This window comes from Lissotriton helveticus, chromosome 12, assembly GCF_964261635.1.
Source record: "Lissotriton helveticus chromosome 12, aLisHel1.1, whole genome shotgun sequence".
Classification (NCBI taxonomy): domain Eukaryota; kingdom Metazoa; phylum Chordata; class Amphibia; order Caudata; family Salamandridae; genus Lissotriton; species Lissotriton helveticus.
This window is the reverse complement of record NC_136073.1, coordinates 87563979-87584829: the sequence shown is the minus strand read 5'-3', so window position 1 is coordinate 87584829 and position 20851 is coordinate 87563979. Positions and strand designations below refer to the sequence as shown.

General features: G+C 41.4%; 1 protein-coding gene across 1 annotated transcript in view; it reads right to left on the bottom strand.

Moving 5' to 3' along the window:
• The window catches only part of LOC144797893 (extracellular calcium-sensing receptor-like), an 85418-nt gene extending 66679 nt beyond the window's left edge, over nucleotides 1-18739 (bottom strand). The window contains exons 1-2 of the mRNA XM_078668696.1: nucleotides 18510-18739; nucleotides 1767-2058 (exon numbers count right to left, since the gene is read on the bottom strand). Of these exons, the coding sequence (XP_078524822.1) occupies nucleotides 1767-2058; nucleotides 18510-18739 (522 nt within the window). The remainder of the gene's footprint in view (nucleotides 1-1766; nucleotides 2059-18509) is intronic.
• Nucleotides 18740-20851: the final 2112 nt, after the last annotated feature.

Sequence of the window (20851 nt, the reverse complement as noted above, 5' to 3'; positions counted from 1 at the left end):
CCACTTATAATTAATCAGGCCGCATTCCAACCCATCATTATTTTGCACACCATGGCACCTCAAATTTGACCCAACCATATGCAAATCAGTCTTGATCCTGCTCCATTCAGAACAGTTCACTCGAACTGCCAAGCCAGACCCTCCCTCAGCCTGAAAACAAGCAATCAGGGACCGGTTTCACCCTAGTCATGGGCTCATCAGCTGGGTACAGCTTGGTTCAAGTGACACTGTGCATGGGACCGACGTCTGGGCATTCCCATCCCACTAAGGGTGACACACTAAAGTATACAATAAAAGTGAGTGATGGAATACTTGCATTAATCTCAGTCACTGTTAATTACTCAGGCTGCATCACGAGCTATAGTTATTTTGAATTGGCCCTGAATTGCTTGTGTTCTGGTTCAGGAAGGACCTGGTCAAGACTGATTTGCATATTGCTGGGCCCAAACAGAGGTAGCATGGTCAGTCAAAAATGATGGATTGGAATGCAGCCCGAGCAACTGCCAATTGTTGTGATCAATTCAAGCATGTCATCCATAACCTTGTTGTTTTTGCAGATAAGAGCAATAAGGCACGCAGAGATACAGTGACTTTTGCTGCATAAGGTTTGATCATTTTAGGGAGTTCGGATTAGTTTCCACTAGCCTGACTTCATGTTAGTAATACATATTTTGCAGATTTCTTGAGGGTTTTAGAAAAGCCTCCAAGACCTTTTTGTTTAGGTAAAACATTCCCAGCTTTCTCCCAGCTCCGTATGGTTGTTTCATAGCACCAAGAACCACTATGTGCTGTAAGCTGCACCTTACAAATCAGTACAGCAAAACAGATAGCTTTGAAGCTGTTGAAGGTACTCAAATGCAGAGCTCCCTTTTTTCCCAAGTCCAGGTGGGACAATTGGTCCAGTCCAGATTTTTTTCTTAGCTTGTTACTTGTTATCCTGAATTAATAATTGGGTGAATGCAAAGAAAAAACCTGAACTGGATCAACTATTGGAACATGGACATGGGAAACTTGGTTGTAATGCCACTGCAGCAAGTAATAAAGAGAAATTCTAAAATGTTTACCCTTTATAACAGGGATACGTCTCTGTACTCAGTAAAGATTTGAATAAAACGTAGCAATACCAGCATCTAGGCAGTTCTGTAGCATGTTTTCTGGAGAAAATAGACCCTTTTGTCTGCCATAGGTGAAAGTCCAATCCCTCTTTTGAACAAATAATTTCTGGGTTTTATATAGGACCCCATAGTTCCACACCCCTGGATGGACATGTTTATAGTTCTCAAGCAAGAGCCAGTTGATAGCAGGCTGAATGAATCTAAATCAACAAGCATTGACAATGTATGTTATATTTGGCAATGTACAGGCTGTGTCCTTCATTCTGAAGGGGTTCCTGGAGGCCGGGCACTGATCTGCCTTGGACAGCTTCTAGGTCAATGCTGACCAAAGTAGGTCCAGAAGAACCTGATCTTTACCACTTATTGGCCATATCCACATAAGATAGATTTGATGAAAAATAAACAAAATTGAGCTAAGTTACAAGAGGTTTTCCTTAAAAAAAATGTGCATGGTGTGGCGGCTATCGCCCCATGGAGCAGACAGAAAATGTTTTTCTTTGTTTACATATGCTCAGTTACAGCCCTCTTCGTCTGACCCTTTGTTTCTATTAGCTGTAGGTAACAATAGAGTGGATGACCCAGGGTTTGTTTCAGTAACACACTTTCCGTCTGAGCTCTGATTCTTATTAATTTGCTCTCACTGTATCTTACCTGAGGGTGATGGTACAGACCAAGGATACGAGCCATCACAACTGAAATTGATGATGTTGTCTCTCCTATAATGGCGACAGGTGGGCGTGTCCTCCAGCACTGGTAGTTTGGGATTGGTTCCTCTAGCCCCGTCAGCATCCATAGGGTGCCCTTGAGCGCATGTTGTATCATCATGCAGGAGTCAAAGATTCTGAAGCCCAGAGTAATGTTGGGTAAGAGCTTGGAGTGATTGTTAATCTCTTCGATGGCGAAGACCATGGCTTGAAACCACTGGTAATAATCAGAGATTAATCTGGAAAATGTATTGAGAGAATACAATTTATGTTTTAGACTCTTTATATCCCGAGCTTGGGACAACACCTTGTACATTTAACTCAAATTCTATGATAGGTCCAGAGGCAAGGATTAGGCTTTACTTTCTATGCTTTATTTTCACCAGCAGCCATTTTAAGAGATTCATAAAGCACTACATTTCCCATCCATCAAACCATGGGAATAAAAAACAAAGTATGTCCACCAATCATAACAGCTTCAATCCTTCAATAGTGTCTGTAGAGGCTCTAACCCCCCTCTTTTTTGCTGCTAAAACAGCCACAGATAAGTGTTTCATCTTACTGTGTTATGATTTGGTTTTAATTGCAGTGTGAATTGATTGTGTTGCTAGAGTTATCCACATATCGATCTTGTTAATTGCAGCCGTATTGTGCCTGCCCCGCAATGCAAATAAGGGAATGATCCTAATGATCTTTCACAATCAGGGTAACCTTCTCTCAGGCTCTACGCACTGCGCCGTCATCTAACCGCTAGGGGATTGCCCACTCTCTCGATTATACGCCCTGCAAATCTGACCCTCCCGGCTCGTCACTTTTACCCGACACAGGTCAGTGAGAGTGAAGAGAGTCCAGAAGAGTGTGTGTGAAGTCTGACAGGATGAAGATATATTGCCTAATTAAGTCTGGGCTTTGTCGGAGAGCCATCGACTGGTGAGTAACACCTACACTGTGGGTAAGATAAATTGCTGACAAGTGGGGACTCGCCCAGGTGGTTTTTACGTTTGTAAATCCCTTTAAGTTACAAGGGAGTGTTGGTCCCCAGGCCTTTAGCCCTTATCCTTAATTCCTGGGTCACCATAGTACATTTATACCCTATTAACCCCACTATCTTCATTTGGCATAGCATAATGGAGGAATATGGGGATTACTTTGAAGAGGATGAAGTCCAATATTAACCTACTGATGAGGACCTCTGTCAGATAATGGTTGTGTCCTTCTTTAGGGCAGTCTCCCAGGTAGTGGCACCCCTGGACAAGAGAATTCAAGAATTACAGGCTGAGTGCCTCAGACCCCTTGACCAGAGAGAACGACCTGCAGGGCCTCATGCCCCGATACCTCAATGGCAGCCTACACTGAACCCTGACAGCAAAGGCAAGCGCGGAGTGGATAGCAGCATTGACCTAGATGCTTTTGATCAGCTCAAGAAGGCGTTCATGGAGTCCCTGCCCTTCACCTCCACCCAGCGAGACCTGCTAGGGGGCCCCTCCTTCACTGCTCCCATGGAGAAGGCAGGGACTCGCCCAAAACTTCAGATGGTGATGGTGATTTTGGAGGCATTGGAGACCTTCCGGAGGTCCACCTCCCATTGGAGATGGTTCCCAACACCTCTTGTGGGGTATTGGGAAATCGAGTCCCGAGACAGAGATACCAGGCCTCCTTCATTCTAAAATTAGGTATGGAGCTGATTAGAACCTAAGAGAAATCTTGGATAGATTCTTGGCAAAAGAAAACTAAACCTAGGCTACACAATACTTACTTCTTCCCACGTACTAGACTTAGGTTAGGTGCATCGGGGTATGCGTATTTTAGAAACACCAGTTGAGTATTTTTAGTCATTGTTATTTATGTATGTATTTTTATATGGCTTAGAAACCATACAATGCTCTTACAGTATTATTTCATAATATTGTTCTTGCTGTACGCATTATACTTTGCAGCCTGCATTACGATTGTAGCAGTTCATTTCTTCTGTATGAGAAAGAAGACTGTTCAATAAATCCTTTTATTGAAAAACGCCTGTCTCTCTATTTCTCTACAACTCTGTAGAAACGAAGCATGCACGAATGACTGAGCAAAATCCTTATCTATTGTTTCCGTGACTCTAGAGGTACATTTCTTATTCTTGGGAAACAAAGTTGTCATGTGTATGCGGTTGTCAGAAACTAATCCCTTCTTGTGTATTCGAGAAAGTTTTAAGTGACCACTGAGCTAGCTGGCACTCACTATTAAGTCTAATATATTCGATAGAGACCTAGTCGACCTCAGCCCTACATCTAAATCTATAGGATATATTATTCCAATGTGCAGAGCCTATTGGGAATACAGTAACTACACTACAGTTGGACCCAGAGGGCCATCATCCTGCTAGAGAACGTGAACTGTGTGCTCTCTATGGAACACCGCAAATCCCTATTGATAAAAACTGACCCTAAGCTGGGGAAGCATTTGACCTTGGAGGCAGGCTCGATTGAGGGAGGCAATCTGTTTGGAGTCTCTTTTATCAAAGAATTGTCGAAATGTGTGTATACTTTCACAACCTTAGAAAAAGCCCAGACTTCTTTTAGGTGCATCTTCACACCACATTTTTGTTGGAGTCGGTCATGGCAGAGGGCACAACCCTCCCCATACATACACGACTCTTATTCTTCTACATGAGCATCACTTGCACTCACTACAAACATACTACGCACCCCAGAACGACACTGCATACACAGATGGAACCATGGGGGTGAGAAACTCAGCCCTCCAATGCTGTGCTGAGAGCTAGGGTGTGACACACAAACCGGCCAACGCACGTTTCAGTGGCTACTTTTTCTTTCTTTGCCACCTTCTTCAGGACCCATTGTTTCGAAGAGATACTGCGGGCTGGATGGAGGAGAGGATCATAAGGAATTCTTAATCTTCTGTGGGGGGGCTTAAAGTCCTATGGTCCGACAAAACGGTGCAGATTACAGTCTCCAAGGGCCATGCTGGGTTTGGATTTTGCTCAGCGTTATGCTATACTGTAATAGGTACCATGCGCATCTTTACTTCTGTACTCTCTGCAACCTGCTGGTAAATCTATCTGTATCGCAGATTTTTAATTACTTCCAGGCTGGTGAGGGATGATGAGCTTTTATTGCTGTCGCTCTGTGTGTTTTGATAGTACTCCCTCTTGCGATGGTGCGTGGCCTCCTCTTGCCTTTGCGGCTTGTGAGGAGGCTGCGGACTGCCGACCTTTCAAGGGCGGTGCCCTACTTCCGTCTCTGGCGTCTGTATCGTACACGTATGTTTGTAGTGAGTGCAAGTGATGCGCATGTAGAAGAATAAGAGGTGTGCATGTATGGGGATGTTTGTGAGCCTGTATTTGTTGATACAATTGATTTGTGTATAGAATAATTGAATTGTGCTGTTTTGTATCTTTACTTTTGGTTTTTGTGTAAAATTTGTATCATAAAGCTGTGTATGGATCTATCAATGTTTACAAATATACAAACAAAAATACTTTTTGATAAAAATACAAATTCTTAAAATAAAAAATATATAAATGAACATTTTTTTCTTGTTCTATGTGTAGTGGAATATCTTTTGGTGTGCCCCGAATGTGAGTTGTTTGTAAGCCACATGTAAGAAAAATGTAGGTCTAGAGGGTTTCTATCTTAGGATAGTTCATATTACTATATTTCTCTCTCCCTTTGAATGCAATGCAGTGAAGCAACTTTGGATGCTGTACTGACTTGTGCCAAAAGTCAGTACATTTTGCCCCAAGAACCACAGGCCATCATTACGCAATCTACAAAGCACAAGCACATTTGCTTAAGTGGTCTCGGCCTGACCACATGTTGTATCACCTTCAAAAAAAAGACCGCAAAGCCCTTATTTTTGAACGACACTTGGCCTAACCTGCATGAACTATGGTTGCCGAGCTCGAGGTACTGTACTACCTAATTATCACCACTCTGTTTTACAATGTATACATGCAAAGCACTCTACCTCATGGGGAGGCCAACCTGGTGTTCTCTCCACCTTTAATATTATATCTATATTTTCTATTTATTATTGAAACACTCTGCCTTTTGGTAAGCACCCATTTTGTACCACCTGCTTGTCACTGCTATGTTTTACTAAAACAAATTAGCTCTGTGCCTCACAGGAATGATACCAGGGGTTGCTCTCCACCTTTAAAGTTACCTGTATGTCTTCTATTAATTATTAATACATCCTGCTTTATTGTAAAGTGCTCTGATGCCTATGGGCCATGTCCACGCTATATAAAATTGCAAAATAATTAAAGCTTAATATGCCTCTCGGACAACAAACAATACAGAGGTGAGAATCAATCATTGAACACATTCCTGTTTTGCCGCTGAAGTTTTAAATGGATAATGGTGTGTTGTGGTGAAATAACCAACAATAGTATAAGATGCACACAAATGCACACGTGGGAATACTAATTTTGCCTGCATGAAGCAATATAATTAACTAATTTGTACTGTTATTGTGATGTGAACTAATGCACAGCTTAAATATAAATAAACGCAATATGAATGTGCTTATTGTACACGTTATTGTGCAAGAAAGTCATAGGATATGTATGTATGAAACGCATTTATGTGGCTTACTTGCTGGGTAATAACTAATGGGGAAACATTAGTGCGGTGGGTGGTAAACAGAAGGGCTTTAGTTCCATATTTAACAAGAATTTGTGTTTGTTTCTATGATAGTTCCAAAAGTGGCCTCTGAGGCCTAGTGAAAACATGGCTGCTCTGGTAAACTGCGAGCAAGTGCTGGACTGCGCATGCGCACCCAAAGCCTGCAAGTGAGAGTGAACTGCCTGTGCTCGGATGGGAAGTTCAAGGCTACTGTGCCCTGGAAGTCAGGATGGTTGCCAAGACATGGACACTCAAGTGTTCTGAACGTGGGAAAGAAACGTGAAGTTACAAGTCAAGGAAGTGACCAGGCCAAAGACTGTCCTAAACAATACCCCTTTATTAAACTGCTGATTCACCGTGAATATGATGTTGTAATAGTGAGAAGATGCTCACCCATCCCAAATTTGTCCAATCAGAACCTGAGTTGGTGATGTTAGATACTTTTTAGATAGATTAAGTTAGGAAATTAGTGTATAAAAACCCCTGATTTTGCTTAGAGAGGGTTGCTCTTTCGATTTCATCTCAAAGTGCTGTCGGATTGCAGTTCGATTCCTGCATGTAAGATACTTTGATTTATTTCTTGTTTGCTTTGCAGGACTGAAGGATAAGATGAGGGTGTTAGTTAGGGATGTTAGGAGAGAATGAATTTGGAACTATCTCTTCTTTGCTAAACTTTTAACTGATTTCTAAATAAATGACTATTTTCTGAGCTCTAAATAAAATCATCATTCTGAAATAAAGTTTAAGATTTACTGAATAACGAATTAATTAATGCCTAAATGTCAGACATATTAAAGTTTTGCTTTTAATAAAATTAGGAAAATGGAATATTAAAGCTGGTCTTATAATTTTTCCTACGCCTCATTTTCTTTCTAGCAGATCCATTGCCACTATGGTGGTGTGTCTGAATAAAATTCATGTTTGTTAAAACCATGGTAAATCGTATAAAACTGTAGGTGTAAATAATAACTGGTTAAATAGGTTTAGACACTCCGCAAAATGTTACAGTATTACTCCTTTTTGTTTCACCAATCCTTGAAGCCGAATTAAGTGAACAGAGTAAATGTGCAGTGTTATGGGCCCCACTGACGGATGAATGTGTGTCTGGAGCTTTCAGGGAAATGGTGATGCTGATTAGAAATTATTTTTGGAGTTCCGTTGTAGCAAAAACACAATCCTTAGTCGAGGCATCAGTCTGTCCAAAGAAAAGTTAGCACCTGTAAGAAAAACAACCTGGCAAATTGGCATTTGACAGGCAAGCATCTCCACTGCCCAAGGATTAAGGATCTAACAGTGAATGGCTTAATTAAAACTAACTAAACAGGCTCGGGGACGACTGGCACTAAGTGGCATTGATTGAGTGAGCCACAGTTTGGCTTAAGTGTAAATTGAAAGGTTCAATAATTCTGCAGATAGCAGTTAGCAAATGAAATTCAGCTCTCCAGAAAATGTGCAAGAGAAATGAACCATGTGGTAACACAGAGATGTGAGGAACAGAGACACTCGTAAAAGATGGTTTGTGGATGCCCTGGTTGTGCTTTGAAAGTAGAGACTGGATCCAGTTCAACATGTCATTATGTAATCAAGTTTACTGCATTAAAAAGGACATGATTATTGACAACATTATATAATCCAATAGAGCTAAGTTTCCATTCAGCATTATGAGTCAGAATATTTCTGTAAATCACGTAGAAGATAGAAAAGCATCCTGGCAGGGGTTCCTAGAAGACCTAAAGGTCTTCTGCCACATAAAAGACCAGATAAATCATACACGTACGCAATCTATAAATCAGCATTCCAGGGTTTTTAAGACTGGAGAAATTGTAATGGATATTTTGGGATCTGGTGTTATTGGAAGGTTGAAAGCTCCCAACACACTTATCGAATGTGCCCTCTCATCAAAAAGGTGCCCTGAGTGGTTCGATTTTGCAGCATTTTTGGGGCTCTCTAGTGCATAGGGACTCCTCGCCCTGCTGCTTAGTATTCTTCAGTGTCACCCCCAGTGAGCCCTGTGAGGAAATAGACTACATCGGTCGCCTCATCACTTAGTCCCAAAGGGCATCATTCCCTGATCCCCTATGTCAGGTCCCTGGCTGATGGAGCTTGATCATAGATTTTGGGGTGCCCAGTCGCATCCAGTGGAGGGGGCAGTGACTTGGGACAGTATAAAGCCCTTTCGTGTTTACTTGTTTTACTAAATATAATGTGTGCAAGCATTATATGCAGTCATGGTTAATGTAACACTTCACAAACATTTAAACAAGTTAGCCACAACAAAGGGCTGCTCCAACAATGAGTACACCATTTATTAGGGCTATCTGTAAGCTATTTACTTCTATGTAATGTGGAGTTTACAAGATGTCGGATAAGTGCTGCCCACACACAACAACCACGTCCCCAATTCCTCTTCCATGGTTCCTGGTATTATTGCAGTGCAGTATATCATTACCTTCTTTAACTGTTACCAGGTTTTAGATAAGATTACCACTCTCACTGTTTAATTACTGGTGGCTGTTTATTCCGCACATATGTTTAATATAAGTGAAATATTATTAGAATTGCTATATAAATTCATTGCAACTATGATAATTGAGTTGTGTTGTAACTTGGCTTTTGTCTCTCATTTCCCCCTTCCCTTGAGGTAAGATTTGACTGCTCACTCGTTGCGACCAAAAGTGTTAATGCGTCTTGGGTAGGGTCCATGTTCTCTGGCAGACATAGGGGCTGATTACAACTTTGGGTAAGTTGTGCCAGTGTTGCTGCATCAAAGCTGCACAAAGACCGCCTGCCTGTTTATGAGTTTTTATCGCGCAGGCAGACAGTCTCTTTGCTATTCCCTTGGTGGTGACAGAAAAAACAGGCACTGCAATGGGAACGGCAGCAATGTTCCAGCACGGCATCGACAGTGATGTCCATGCCATGCTGGAACTGGGGGTGCAAGCCAAAAGGTTGTGCCCCTTTGAATGCATCCCCATGGAGGGGGGTGTTGGGGCCCTAGAGGTCCCCCTGTCTTCCTCCAGCCCCTGCCTTTTCATGGCGGGGAGCCCTCCATGAAATGGCTGGTAGTGGAGGAACTCGTAACATGATCAGCAGCACTGTGCGTGTCCCACTCAGCATGTTACATTGGGCCTCTGCTGAGCCACCGCCAGAGAATGGAGGTTCCCTGGCGTAGAAGGTGGTCCACCGCCAGCACAACTTTGAAAGTCGTAATTTGGCAGATGGTGTACTGCCTCTGCTGCACCATGAGTGCGGCGGTCGTAAGACCTCCGCAATCGTAATCAGCCCCTTAGTCTCTTGAAAACTGGTTACCTGGAACCCTAAGCCTTCTTGCTTTTAAGAGAGATCAGTGGTCTAAATGGCTTTGTCCTAAGAGGAATCCAGCCTCACAATTACATTGATATACACCCTCCTACAAATTGCAGAGCACTTGTCAACTAGTTACAAGTCAATCAGCTTCTCCTATTACTTCTCGAGTACAGTCATTTTTGTTTATGTGAACTGTGGAGCGCTACCCATTTTTTCTGTGTAGGGCTCTGAGCGATCCCTTTGATATTGAAAGACTTCGGCTCTATTCTGAGGATAAGTACTGCTTACTTTTGGAGGAGTGTATCCAGATACTTCATTGTTTCGTCTCCTGTTTCATGTCCAAGATCTTTCCTTGCTATTTCCATATTGTCGCTTTGGGGAGTATCAGTACATATAGTTTTTTTTTTTTGTTTTTTTTTAACAGATTTTATTAGGTGTTAGTTGGATCATACTACAGGTATCGCATTGTTTTGGTACTGTCCTCGTGTTCGTGGCAATTACAATCTTTGGTCAAATATACATACAAAGGCAACATTGCCATAGTAACTCTAACAGTGAATTACAATACATATACATTATAGTGGTGCATTTTATACCTGTGTTCGTATGTTATATGACATAATGACATTTCTCCATTTTTAAGCTAATCCCCTTAACTCCCCCCACCCTCAACTTTCCCATTGCAGTTCCTGAGCTGTAATACAGAGGTAGAACCATTGTTATCATTACAGTAACTTGTATCTCACATATGTATACATACAACTTCACGCTTAATTCACCTGAGTTTAAGGCATGGTCAATAAATTTTGCAACATTTCGGAAACTTGTCAGTCAGCCTGGTCTACATTGGACGCTTTCAACCCCTCCAACATAGCCTCCCATTCTAGCGATATCGGTACCTTATGTAACCCTCTTACTTCCTCTCTGCGCAGTGCTGCACCTTCTGCAATACTCCATCGTTTCATCTCTGTACACCAGTGCGATATAGTGGGGGGTTTGCTCGACTTCCAGCGCATAATGAGGGTTCTAATAGCTAGTATCAGTACAAATAGTTATCCCTTTTTCTTATTTCACTCATGCCATCTTGAGCAAAAGAGTAATGTTGCTCAATTTCCCACGAGGTGCGTCCCTCTTCTGAGAATAGGGGTTGTTGTCATATGTCAGGTGTTCTGTGCTGTTTTTCAGATCAAAAGTGTAATGACCTCTTCCGGCCTGTTCTGTATCTCCCTGCAACTGTGATGGCCCAGCAGTGATGGTCTAATAGCGACACTCTTCATGCTGTATTTGGAATGATTTTAAACAGTGTTTAATTTGTAAAAGGAGGAGTGCCGGTGCCGAGGGCTCTGCTCTGAAGCCCGCTGTCAGAGCAAATAAATGTCAGCACAAAAGCGGCCTGGTCTTAAATCCACCCGATGCCTCGGTAATCCACTACCAGACAATCCCTGCCCTTTTATCTCACTCTTCCATTCTCCTAATTCCCACAAAAGATAATGCTTGATTGGAAAAACATTTCCTAAAGTTCAGAAGAGGCCTAAGTACACACCCATTGCAAATCTCAAATGGTTAGGGCTTTCTTAAATTTGGTCAAAAATGAATACCTGGTCACTTGGTCAGGCTCTCCTCTCTTGCCCATGGTAAGGGATGTGGCTTCTATCCTGGTAATCCTTATTTTTGTATTGCTTTTGTAGATTGTCATGATGTAAGACTCCCTGATGGAGTTTTACTCACTGTACAACATTCTTATTAACTAGTTTGAACTTTTAACTTGTAGTGTTAACTGTTGTGGATAGCTGGAGTAAAGGTCACGGATCAGGCTCCAATGACTAGTGTTAACTTGCACGTGCACAGGTGTAGCATGAACGAGGAAGACTCAGCCTGGCATCAGGGCACTGGTAGCTGTGCAGCAGGTAGGCCCAATCTAAATTCTTACAATTCAATTGGTTCTCAAAGGAACTGCAGCATTCTTTTGGTGTAAAGTTTTCAATATTTAGTGGTTTTCACTGTGGGCACTTGAGGTTTAACATGGCATTAAACTGTATCTTTGGATGGCACAAGGATAAGAGTTACTATCTGTTAAACATTTGCTGGGTCTGGAATGCATACCTGATGTCAGCTTCAGCATATATGATGTCCTTAATACATTAGTGTAAAAGTATATTTCTCTGAGTCAAACATTGCTGAAATCCCCTTATGGACTGCCTGTTAGCTGGGAATTATTAATGGGTCCACCACTTGGCAAAATAAATACAGTAGTGGAAAGGCCCATTTGGGGGGGATAATATTATCCTGGTTGGGGGAGTGGGCTGGCTGTGGAGTTCCACATCACCCCCTAATCAAATACTGTAGGGAAAGCTCCCAGCATTAACAGCAGATAGAGCAGACTTGTGTCTCTGTTTACCAGCAGTATCGCCCTTTCAAATCCTGGAGGGAAGAGGATGAGCCATGATGGATGAAGAAAAGCCCAGAGAAAGGATGTTCTCTGGTTTTGGCAAGGACCACTGTTGTATTCACTTATCACCTGTGTAGGGTCTTTCCCTTTAATGTGAATGTTCCATTTAGATTCTTGTGTCACTTGTATTCTATGTATGCTGTTTGCCAGATCAGTTTTCCTGTTAGCTTTTATGGGACATCAGCTTATCTCTGTAGTTCTTATTAAATATCCTTTTAATTAAGCAGCAAGCCTTGTATAACGATGTATCCTTCCCTTACAACATATGGCGACGATGGGTAACAGAGGAAATAAGCACAGAGTGTTTTAAGAGGAAACCAGCTGATGGAACAACGCCTGAAAATTGAAAAAAGAAGAAAGGAGATAAAGGAAAATGCGTGGCATATGATGAAAAGTGAAGAGGAGTGTCTGAAAGGAAATTAAGGCACAAGAGTGAAAGACATTATACTTCAAAGGAAGAAATTAACAAAAACGGACGTTTGAAAATTGACGAAATTGAAGAAAAGAAAACGTGTGACAAAAGCTTAAGGTACGTGTGAAGGGAAGAGCGACTCATTTTAAAAGCATTTTTAGCAATTGAAGAATAATGTTGGAGACAGTGGTTTACCTTTGAAAGATTTGGAAGATGCAACTTTGGGAGTCGGTTGGAGCATAAGTGTGTTCTCGAGCGAGAGGACAGTGACGAGGAGTAGAACCCAAAAGCGCCAGAGCAAGGCGAGAGCGTCACTAAGAAGGGTCGGAAGTGGCGCAGTGACGAGGACAACGTTGAACAGAGTTTACGGAGTGACGTGTTACGCACAACATGGCGGCCATATTGAAATAACAAGCGTTGCCAGGCGACGCTGGATCGAGTCGGAGGTGCAGGAAAAGAAAGCAACGGAATCCTACAAGAAAGGGAATCAAGAGGAAAGGTTGCATAAAAACAACGTGTGAGATCGGTAAGATTGACGGTGTGTGGAGAACTTAACTTTGCTTTCACGAAACTAAAAGCGCAGTGAACAATTTATATTCAGGATATTGTAACGGGCAGTAAGCAGATGTGATATCCGAAAAAACAAAGAACTAACTAATGCGAGTAACACGACCAGAAAATTAATCTCGTTGTATTATAAGACTATTAAGGGAAATAGAACAAAATGGAGAATCTCAATGTAATTACACCTCCATTATTCCTACAACAAAGTGGAGATCCGCCGATAGAGTGGGACGAATGGATTGAGATATTCGAAAATTACATAGAAGCATTGGATGGGAAAGACTTCAGCGCAGCAAGGAAAAAGGCATTATTGTTGAGCACGTTAGGGAAAGAGGGGCAGCGCGCATTTAAGTTTTTACCCACTGGCACGAACGCTGAAGGGAGAAATATCTCGAATGTATATCTTGAAGCTAAGGCTAGACTTAAAAAACAGTATTCAAAGGAGGTGAATATCGTTATGGCAAGACACACATTTTATACACAGCCACAGAGACAAGATGAAACTGTAGACCAATGTGTGACACGTTTGAGAGAGCTGTCGATAAAATGTAGCTTTGGAACAATTAGAGATGAGATGATTAGGGACCAGCTGATAGTACAATGCAGAAATAAGAAGATGCAGGAGAAATTGTGGGCGGCAAAGAACCCTTCTTTGCAAAGTGCGATAGAAATAGCAAAGGTGGTGGAAGAGTCGGATGCATGCATTAGGGAGATGGAGAAGAAGGAGAAGGTGAAAGAGAATGTGTCTTGTGTGGAAAATGAAGAGGAGGTAGCCGTTGTAGAAAGTAAAAAGAGCGGAGAAAAGGGTGAGAAAAGTGGTAAGAGATATAGTGTATTCAACCACTCAGATCAGTATAGAAGTATGGGAAGATAGTGCACCAGGTGTGGAAGCACATATCACACAGCTGATTATAAGAAATGTTTTGCTATTGAAAAGGAATTTAAGAAATGTGGAAAGAAAGGCCACTTCTATAAAATGTGGTAGAACGAAAATAGCTGTAGTTCAAGGAGAGAGTGTGAGTGAAGTATCAGAGTGCAGTGTTGAGGAAAATAGGAAAATATTGTGCATAAGTGATGAAGAGTCGGAAATGGAGCCAGGGAGGAGGAAGAGACCAAGTGCTATGTTTGTTATTGATGGGAAGGAAACTGAGTTGATGTTTGATTCGGGTTCATTTTGGACAATTATTCCAGAGTACTTGTTTAAGTGGAATTGGCCATATGTAATTTTGGAACCAAAAAATATTAATCCGAGTGGTTACCAAGGAGAGAGAATAGATATAATTGGATATATGTTAGCAGACATTGTTTTTAAAGGAAGAGTAGTGAAGGGGAAGGTGTATGTAGCTCAATCAGGACCACCGATTTTGGGGTGGGGTCATCAGTACGACTTACACATTATAATTAATCCCAGGGCAAAAGACCAGGTTATGGTGGTGAGTGAGATGACAACTGAGTCAATTGTGGAAGGAATGACTAGTTTATTCAATGAGGAGATTGGTGAACTGAAGGAGAATGTGCACAAAATTGTCCTTAAACCGGATGCAGTACCAATGCAACACAAAGTGAGGAAAGTACCCATAATAGCAAGAGAGGAAGTGGAAAAAAAATTTGTGTGAGATGTTAGAGCAAGGTGTGATCGAACAAATTGAGACATCGAACTGGATTTTGCCAGTGGTTATCACGACCAAATCGGACGGAAAATACAGATTCTGTGTGGATTTACGCACGCTTAATCAGAATATAATTGTAGATAACTTTCCGTTACCGAATATCAACGAATTGGTTTTGATGTTAAAGGGGGGAAAGTTCTTTACGAAATTAGACTCACGCAGTGCGTACCATCAGATCAGCTTGCATGAAGAATCAAAACAGTTAACTGCATTTATAACTCCTGAAGGGGTGTTCCAATTTAGGCGGATGCCATTTGGATTACCGTCTGCAGCTGGAGTTTTCCAGCATATGATGGGTACAGTATTGAAGGGGTTGGACAATGTTGTGTATTTTCAGGACGATGTTTTGTTGTTTGGGGAAACAATGGAGCAACACAATATGATCTTGAATGAGGTGTTAAAAAAATAGAGAGTGCAGGATTAACCTTGAGGAAAGAAAAATGTCTATTTGGTGTGAGGGAGGTAGAATATCTGAGTTACATGCTTTCAGAAGATGGTGTAAGACCGAAGAGAGATTTATTGGAATCCATAAGAAAGGCTCCTACACCTGTTGATAGAGACCAAATAAGATCGTTCTTAGGTCTGATAGAATATTATTCAAAATTCGTACGAAACTTTGCAAATAAAACCGAGGGGATAAGGAAATTGTTAAGAAGGGGTTGCAAGTTCCAGTGGGAAGAGGAGCAAGAAAAGGTTTTCGAGGAAATTAAGCGTGAGATATGTGAAGCGAACATACTTACTCTGTTTGACACGAAATTGAAATCAGTGCTGAATGTAGATGCTAGTGCAGTCGGTATGGGGCAGTTTTAGCACAAGAACATTGCACTGAGATTAAGACAGTAGCATTTGCATCGAGATCTCTTACTAGTTCTGAGCGGAATTATTCAATAATTGAAAGGGAGGCATTGGCAGCTGTCTGGGGTTGCGAGTACTTCAGAATGTACTTATGGGGTTTTCAATTCAAACTTCAAACTGACCATAAACCCTTATTGAGGATCTTGTCACCTGGTGGTGCAGGGAAAGGTTCTGCGAGGTTGGCAAGATTGGCAGCAAGGATACAGGAATTCATTTATAAGATTGATTATGTTCCTGGATGGAAGAATGCACAAGCGGATTGTTTGTCTAGGTTACCACTGCCGTGGTATGAGGTAGATAAATCTGGTGTGGAGTTATCCCAATGTGAGGGATCTGTTGCGGCTGTTGATGAGATTGTGGTGTTATGTCGGGGTGCGATAGGTAGGACACAGTGGAATGAGGGTATGGCAAAGGACGAGGTTATGAGGTGTGTAAAAGAATTGATTGTTAAGGGCACGAGGCGAGAGAGCACGCTTCCCGTTTCTGTTAGGCCATACCTGAAGGTCTTGGATGACTTGTCGATTTTAGATAAAGATGAAAATATTGTAATGAAGGATGATAAGTTTGTTCCGCCACAGGACTTAAAAATTGCACTGTTCAAGTTAGCACATGAAGGGCACCTTGGTCAGTCCCTTACGAAAAAGCGTGTGAGGGAGTATTTTTGGTGGCCGACAATGGATCAACAGATCACAGAGTGGGTTGAAAGGTGTTCGGAGTGTTTTGAAAGTGAGAAAAGGTTGAAAGTGGGTAGTAGTCAGGCTACATTTGGAAAGATTGATGATCCAGGAATAGCCTGGCATACGGTGTGTATGGATTTTATAGGACGGTTTAATGGATTAGGTTTAGATTTGAAATTTGCACTTGTGATGATCGATGTTACCTCAAAGTGGTTGACTGTGAAGTTTTGTAGAGAGATAACTACCAGGTGTACTATTAGGTTGATGTCAGAATTTTTTAGGGAAGAGGGTTTCCCAGTGAAGCTGATAACGGACAATGGAACACAATTGACATCTGATGAGATGGTCAAGTATTTGAAGTATTGTGGTGCTGTTCATTGTAGGACTTCTTCGTATAACCCACAAGGGAACGGTATTATTGAGAGGGCAAATCGAATGGTGAAAGGTGCAATACAAATGGCTGTGTTGAGTGGTGGTGTGGTTAAAGAAATGGTGGATGATTTGGTGTGGGCCTACCGCACCTCTGAGAATAGGATTTGTGGGAAAGTTCCGTTCAAGATGATGCGGGGACGTTCTGCTGGTACTAAACTCATGCCGGCATGGATGAAGGATTGCATTGGATTGACGAATTTAAGAAATGATAGTGCGTTAGTGGATGGTAACAAAGAAAGGACTAGCAAAATATCGGTAAATGATTTGGTGAAGGTTAAACCGGGACACATCGGGTGTGGTTTGACAAAGTTTAGGGGCCCATTTAAAGTTAAATCTGTTCATAATGGTTTTGTAACCTTATTTAATGGAGAACATTGGAACTTAAGAAGGGTTGCCTTATACCAGAAGAATAACATCATTGGTAGAGAGCTTGAGGCGGATGTGGGACAAAAACTTCATCGGATTGATAGTGATGGAGATACCATGATGTCTCCAAAGGGGGGACATGGAGCTAAAGGATTTCTTAAGCATGGTAAAGAAGATAATACCAAGGTGTTACCAAATCCTAATAGAGATCATTTTAACCAGAGATGCAGGCGTCCTCCTGGTTATTTAAAAGATTACTTGTGTGATTATTCATGATGTTCTTATTTGTTATGGAATTTTTTTTTATTATATTGATATGTAACTTGCTTGTTTTATTATCATTATTTTAATAGGTTGTACATAAAATTGTTTTCTTAAAAAGTGAAGTGAAGAGGATATGTTGTATTCACCTATCACCTGTGTAGGGTCTTTCCATTTAATGTGAATGTTCCATTTAGATTCTTGTGTCACTTGTATTCTATGTATGCTGTTTGCCAGGTCAGTTTTCCGGTTAGCTTTTATGGGACATCAGCTTATCTCTGTAGTTCTTATTAAATGTCCTTTTAATTAAGCAACAAGCCTTGTATAACGATGTATCCTTCCCTTACAACAACCACCAGTTTGGATTTTACTCAAGACAGAGGTGGGACAGTCAGTAGGCATGTTTAGTGACAGGTAGTGGTGGAGGGCTGAAAAGACACCTTGAGGTTTCCGTGCTTTACAATCATTTTCAATTGCTGATTAGTCAGGATTTTCAGTAATTCCTCCCCTTCTAGTTTTCAACTCACCACCTACCTGAGGGTCATCAGTGGCTTGTGAGTGACCAGTTGAGAGACTGAGGTTGACTGCAGCTTTACAGACGTGCATACATTCCCCAGCCACCCAAGCGAGCCCCTCGTGATCACAGATTGGAGCAGGTGACAACTTTATGTAACACGTCATTCTGTGTTGGTGAAAACTTAGCTTTAGCAGAGGAAACCTGGCAAATACTGTAGTATCATTGATGCCATCACAGCAAGTAAAGCTGCAAGACACCTGGTGACAATGGCATCACCATGAGGTATATCATATAGTCTGAAAAAACAGGAAGGCAATATACAAGCTCTACAATATTGCAAAACCAATAAATAACAAGGACATCACACAGAAGCAGAAATAGAAAGACAAACGACTTCCAGAAAATTGCAGTCCTAGGGATAGATAAAGAATGTCTGTGCCACAGAATGTTTGGCCACGTGCATGACCACCAGCAACACTAAAGTTGCCTGCTTGTGAGAAACACCACCACACCCTTGGATATATTTATGTGCAATAGGTAGTGGACTTACTCCTCACATGGCGTCTGTTTCGCAGGTTCCTCTGTGAAAGTGAAAGCCTTGTGCAAGCTGCCATCATGGATGGGGAAGATTCCACCAATTAGGATATCTCCATCCCTGGAAAAGCCACCCACACTGAATCTTTGTAGATGGCACTGGGGCAAATTATCCTGCGCTGCAGCCAAAGACACCAGGGCCCAGAAGAGACTGAGGCAAGGCTGGAGGTATCTGCTGATATACATTCTTCCAGCCAGCAGCCCTATCATTTGCTAATGTGAACTTGGACCTTTGTCAGCCATTTCTGCAGGGGTTGGGCTATTAATTTCTCTGTTGTTTTATAGATCGGAACATCAGCACTAGAAAGAAACAAAATGTTGCAACATACAAAATGTTAGGGAAATGTGTGTCTCAATATCAAAGAAATCAAAATATTTCCTCTCGTTTTAACAGCATGCAACACCCATAGGGCTACCTACACTCCATTTGGGTCCAATTCACAAAGGAGTTTTTAAGCATATGTTTCACATATGCCAAAGACACACTTATATGTGACACTTGTGTAAATTAGACATGGTACACGCAGTGAAATAGGCACAAACACATGAACACTGGCATAGTGTGCTCTTCCCTCTATTCGTTAGGTCTTACTTTATACCTCAAGAAAAAAAACATGAGTTCCTAGTAGAATGTAATGTAAATACGAAGAACGCTCAGCCAGACAAACCCCTAGATTCATCAAAGTCCCGTTTTGCGAGTCTGTAATAGCGATTATTTAGGAATCGCTATTACAGACTCGCAAAACGGGATTCATGTACAAATCGCAATTTATTTTGCGATTCCAACAGCTTCCTTATTTGCGATTAGCTAATTGCTAATCGCAAATAAGGAATAACTCCCCATTCATTCCTATGGGCCTAAAGGCTCATAGGAATGAATGGGAAGACATATCAATGTGCGAATCGCTATTAGCGATTCGCATTTTGAGTTTGCGATTTCAAGGGTGCAGGGGTGTCCAAAGAACACCCTGTTGCACCACTGAAATGATAATGGACGCTGGTGTTATGCACACACATGTCCCAAGGACATGTGTGTGTGTAACATACAACTTCGAAAAATTCACTAAAGTGCATTTTTCTGAGTTTTCGCTATTTACCACGAAGTCAGACTTCGCGGTAAATCGCGGCAAAAAATAGCGAATTCGCAATTTTTCAAAGGTTCAAGAATAGCATTTAAGGAATCTCTAATTGAGATTCCTTAAATGCGATCGCAATTTGAGAAATCGCAATTATTTGCGATTTTTCTAATTGCGAGTTCATGACCCATTGATGAATTCCAAATGCCATTTTTGCGGGCGTAAACGGCCGAATTTTGCGATTTGCACCGTTTGCGCTCGCAAAAATGCTTGATGAATCTACCTGTAAGTTTGGTGATGATTCGCAAGCAACTGCAATTACTTAAGGTGCCTCACTTACTCTTTGTGATGCCTAAATTACTCCTAAAAAAATCCAGTGGTGTGCTAGAAGAGATGTTAGAGACAATTTAGGGCAACACAAAATAGGAAATGCAACACATTGGATGTAACTTACTACATACTTAAAACTGTACAGCCGCATCTAAATATAGAGCTGGCTACAGAAATCACAACTGTTTGGCACACTTTTACTTTTCTATATGCAAGTATTCTGTCTCCGTAAAAAATTACCTAAGATTATGGATTGTATTTTTATTATTTTACTTATGCTTATTAAAAGTTTTTAAAAACCATATACATTTTATTATTACTAAAAACAAATCGCACAATCAGTAAATAAATCACTGAAATACAGTCTCATTTATAAAAAAAAATGTAATACCTCAAAGATCCTAATTTAAAAAACTTAAAACAATGAACAATACGGGACATCACGCTAATCAATGAATGCATCCAGACTCAATCTATAATTAAAATTCATGATCGCCCTTCTTTGGTACCCCTAGAGCCATGATGTTCAAATCGGAAATGTAAACAATCTTTACAGTTGATATATTGGCCCACATAATGCCAACTCCCTTCCACCTTTTATTCGCTCCATCAACAGTCTGTCCGCCTTCAGAAAGGCTATCAAAACTCACTTGTTCCCACTTTGCTTGGCCCTGTTCCCAGTTCCCTTTTCTCCTTAGCAGGTTTACAAGGTTCCCTAGCGCCGGGACGCCTCTTTGCCGGGGCAGCTGTTTGCGCTTTACCAAAATAAACATAACATAACATAACATACTCCTGTCATCTCCAAAAGCGGAATATTGCCATGTCTTATCCACACCAAATGTATAAGCATTTGCGGAACTACCAAATGTTCATTAATGCCTACCGAGAAACA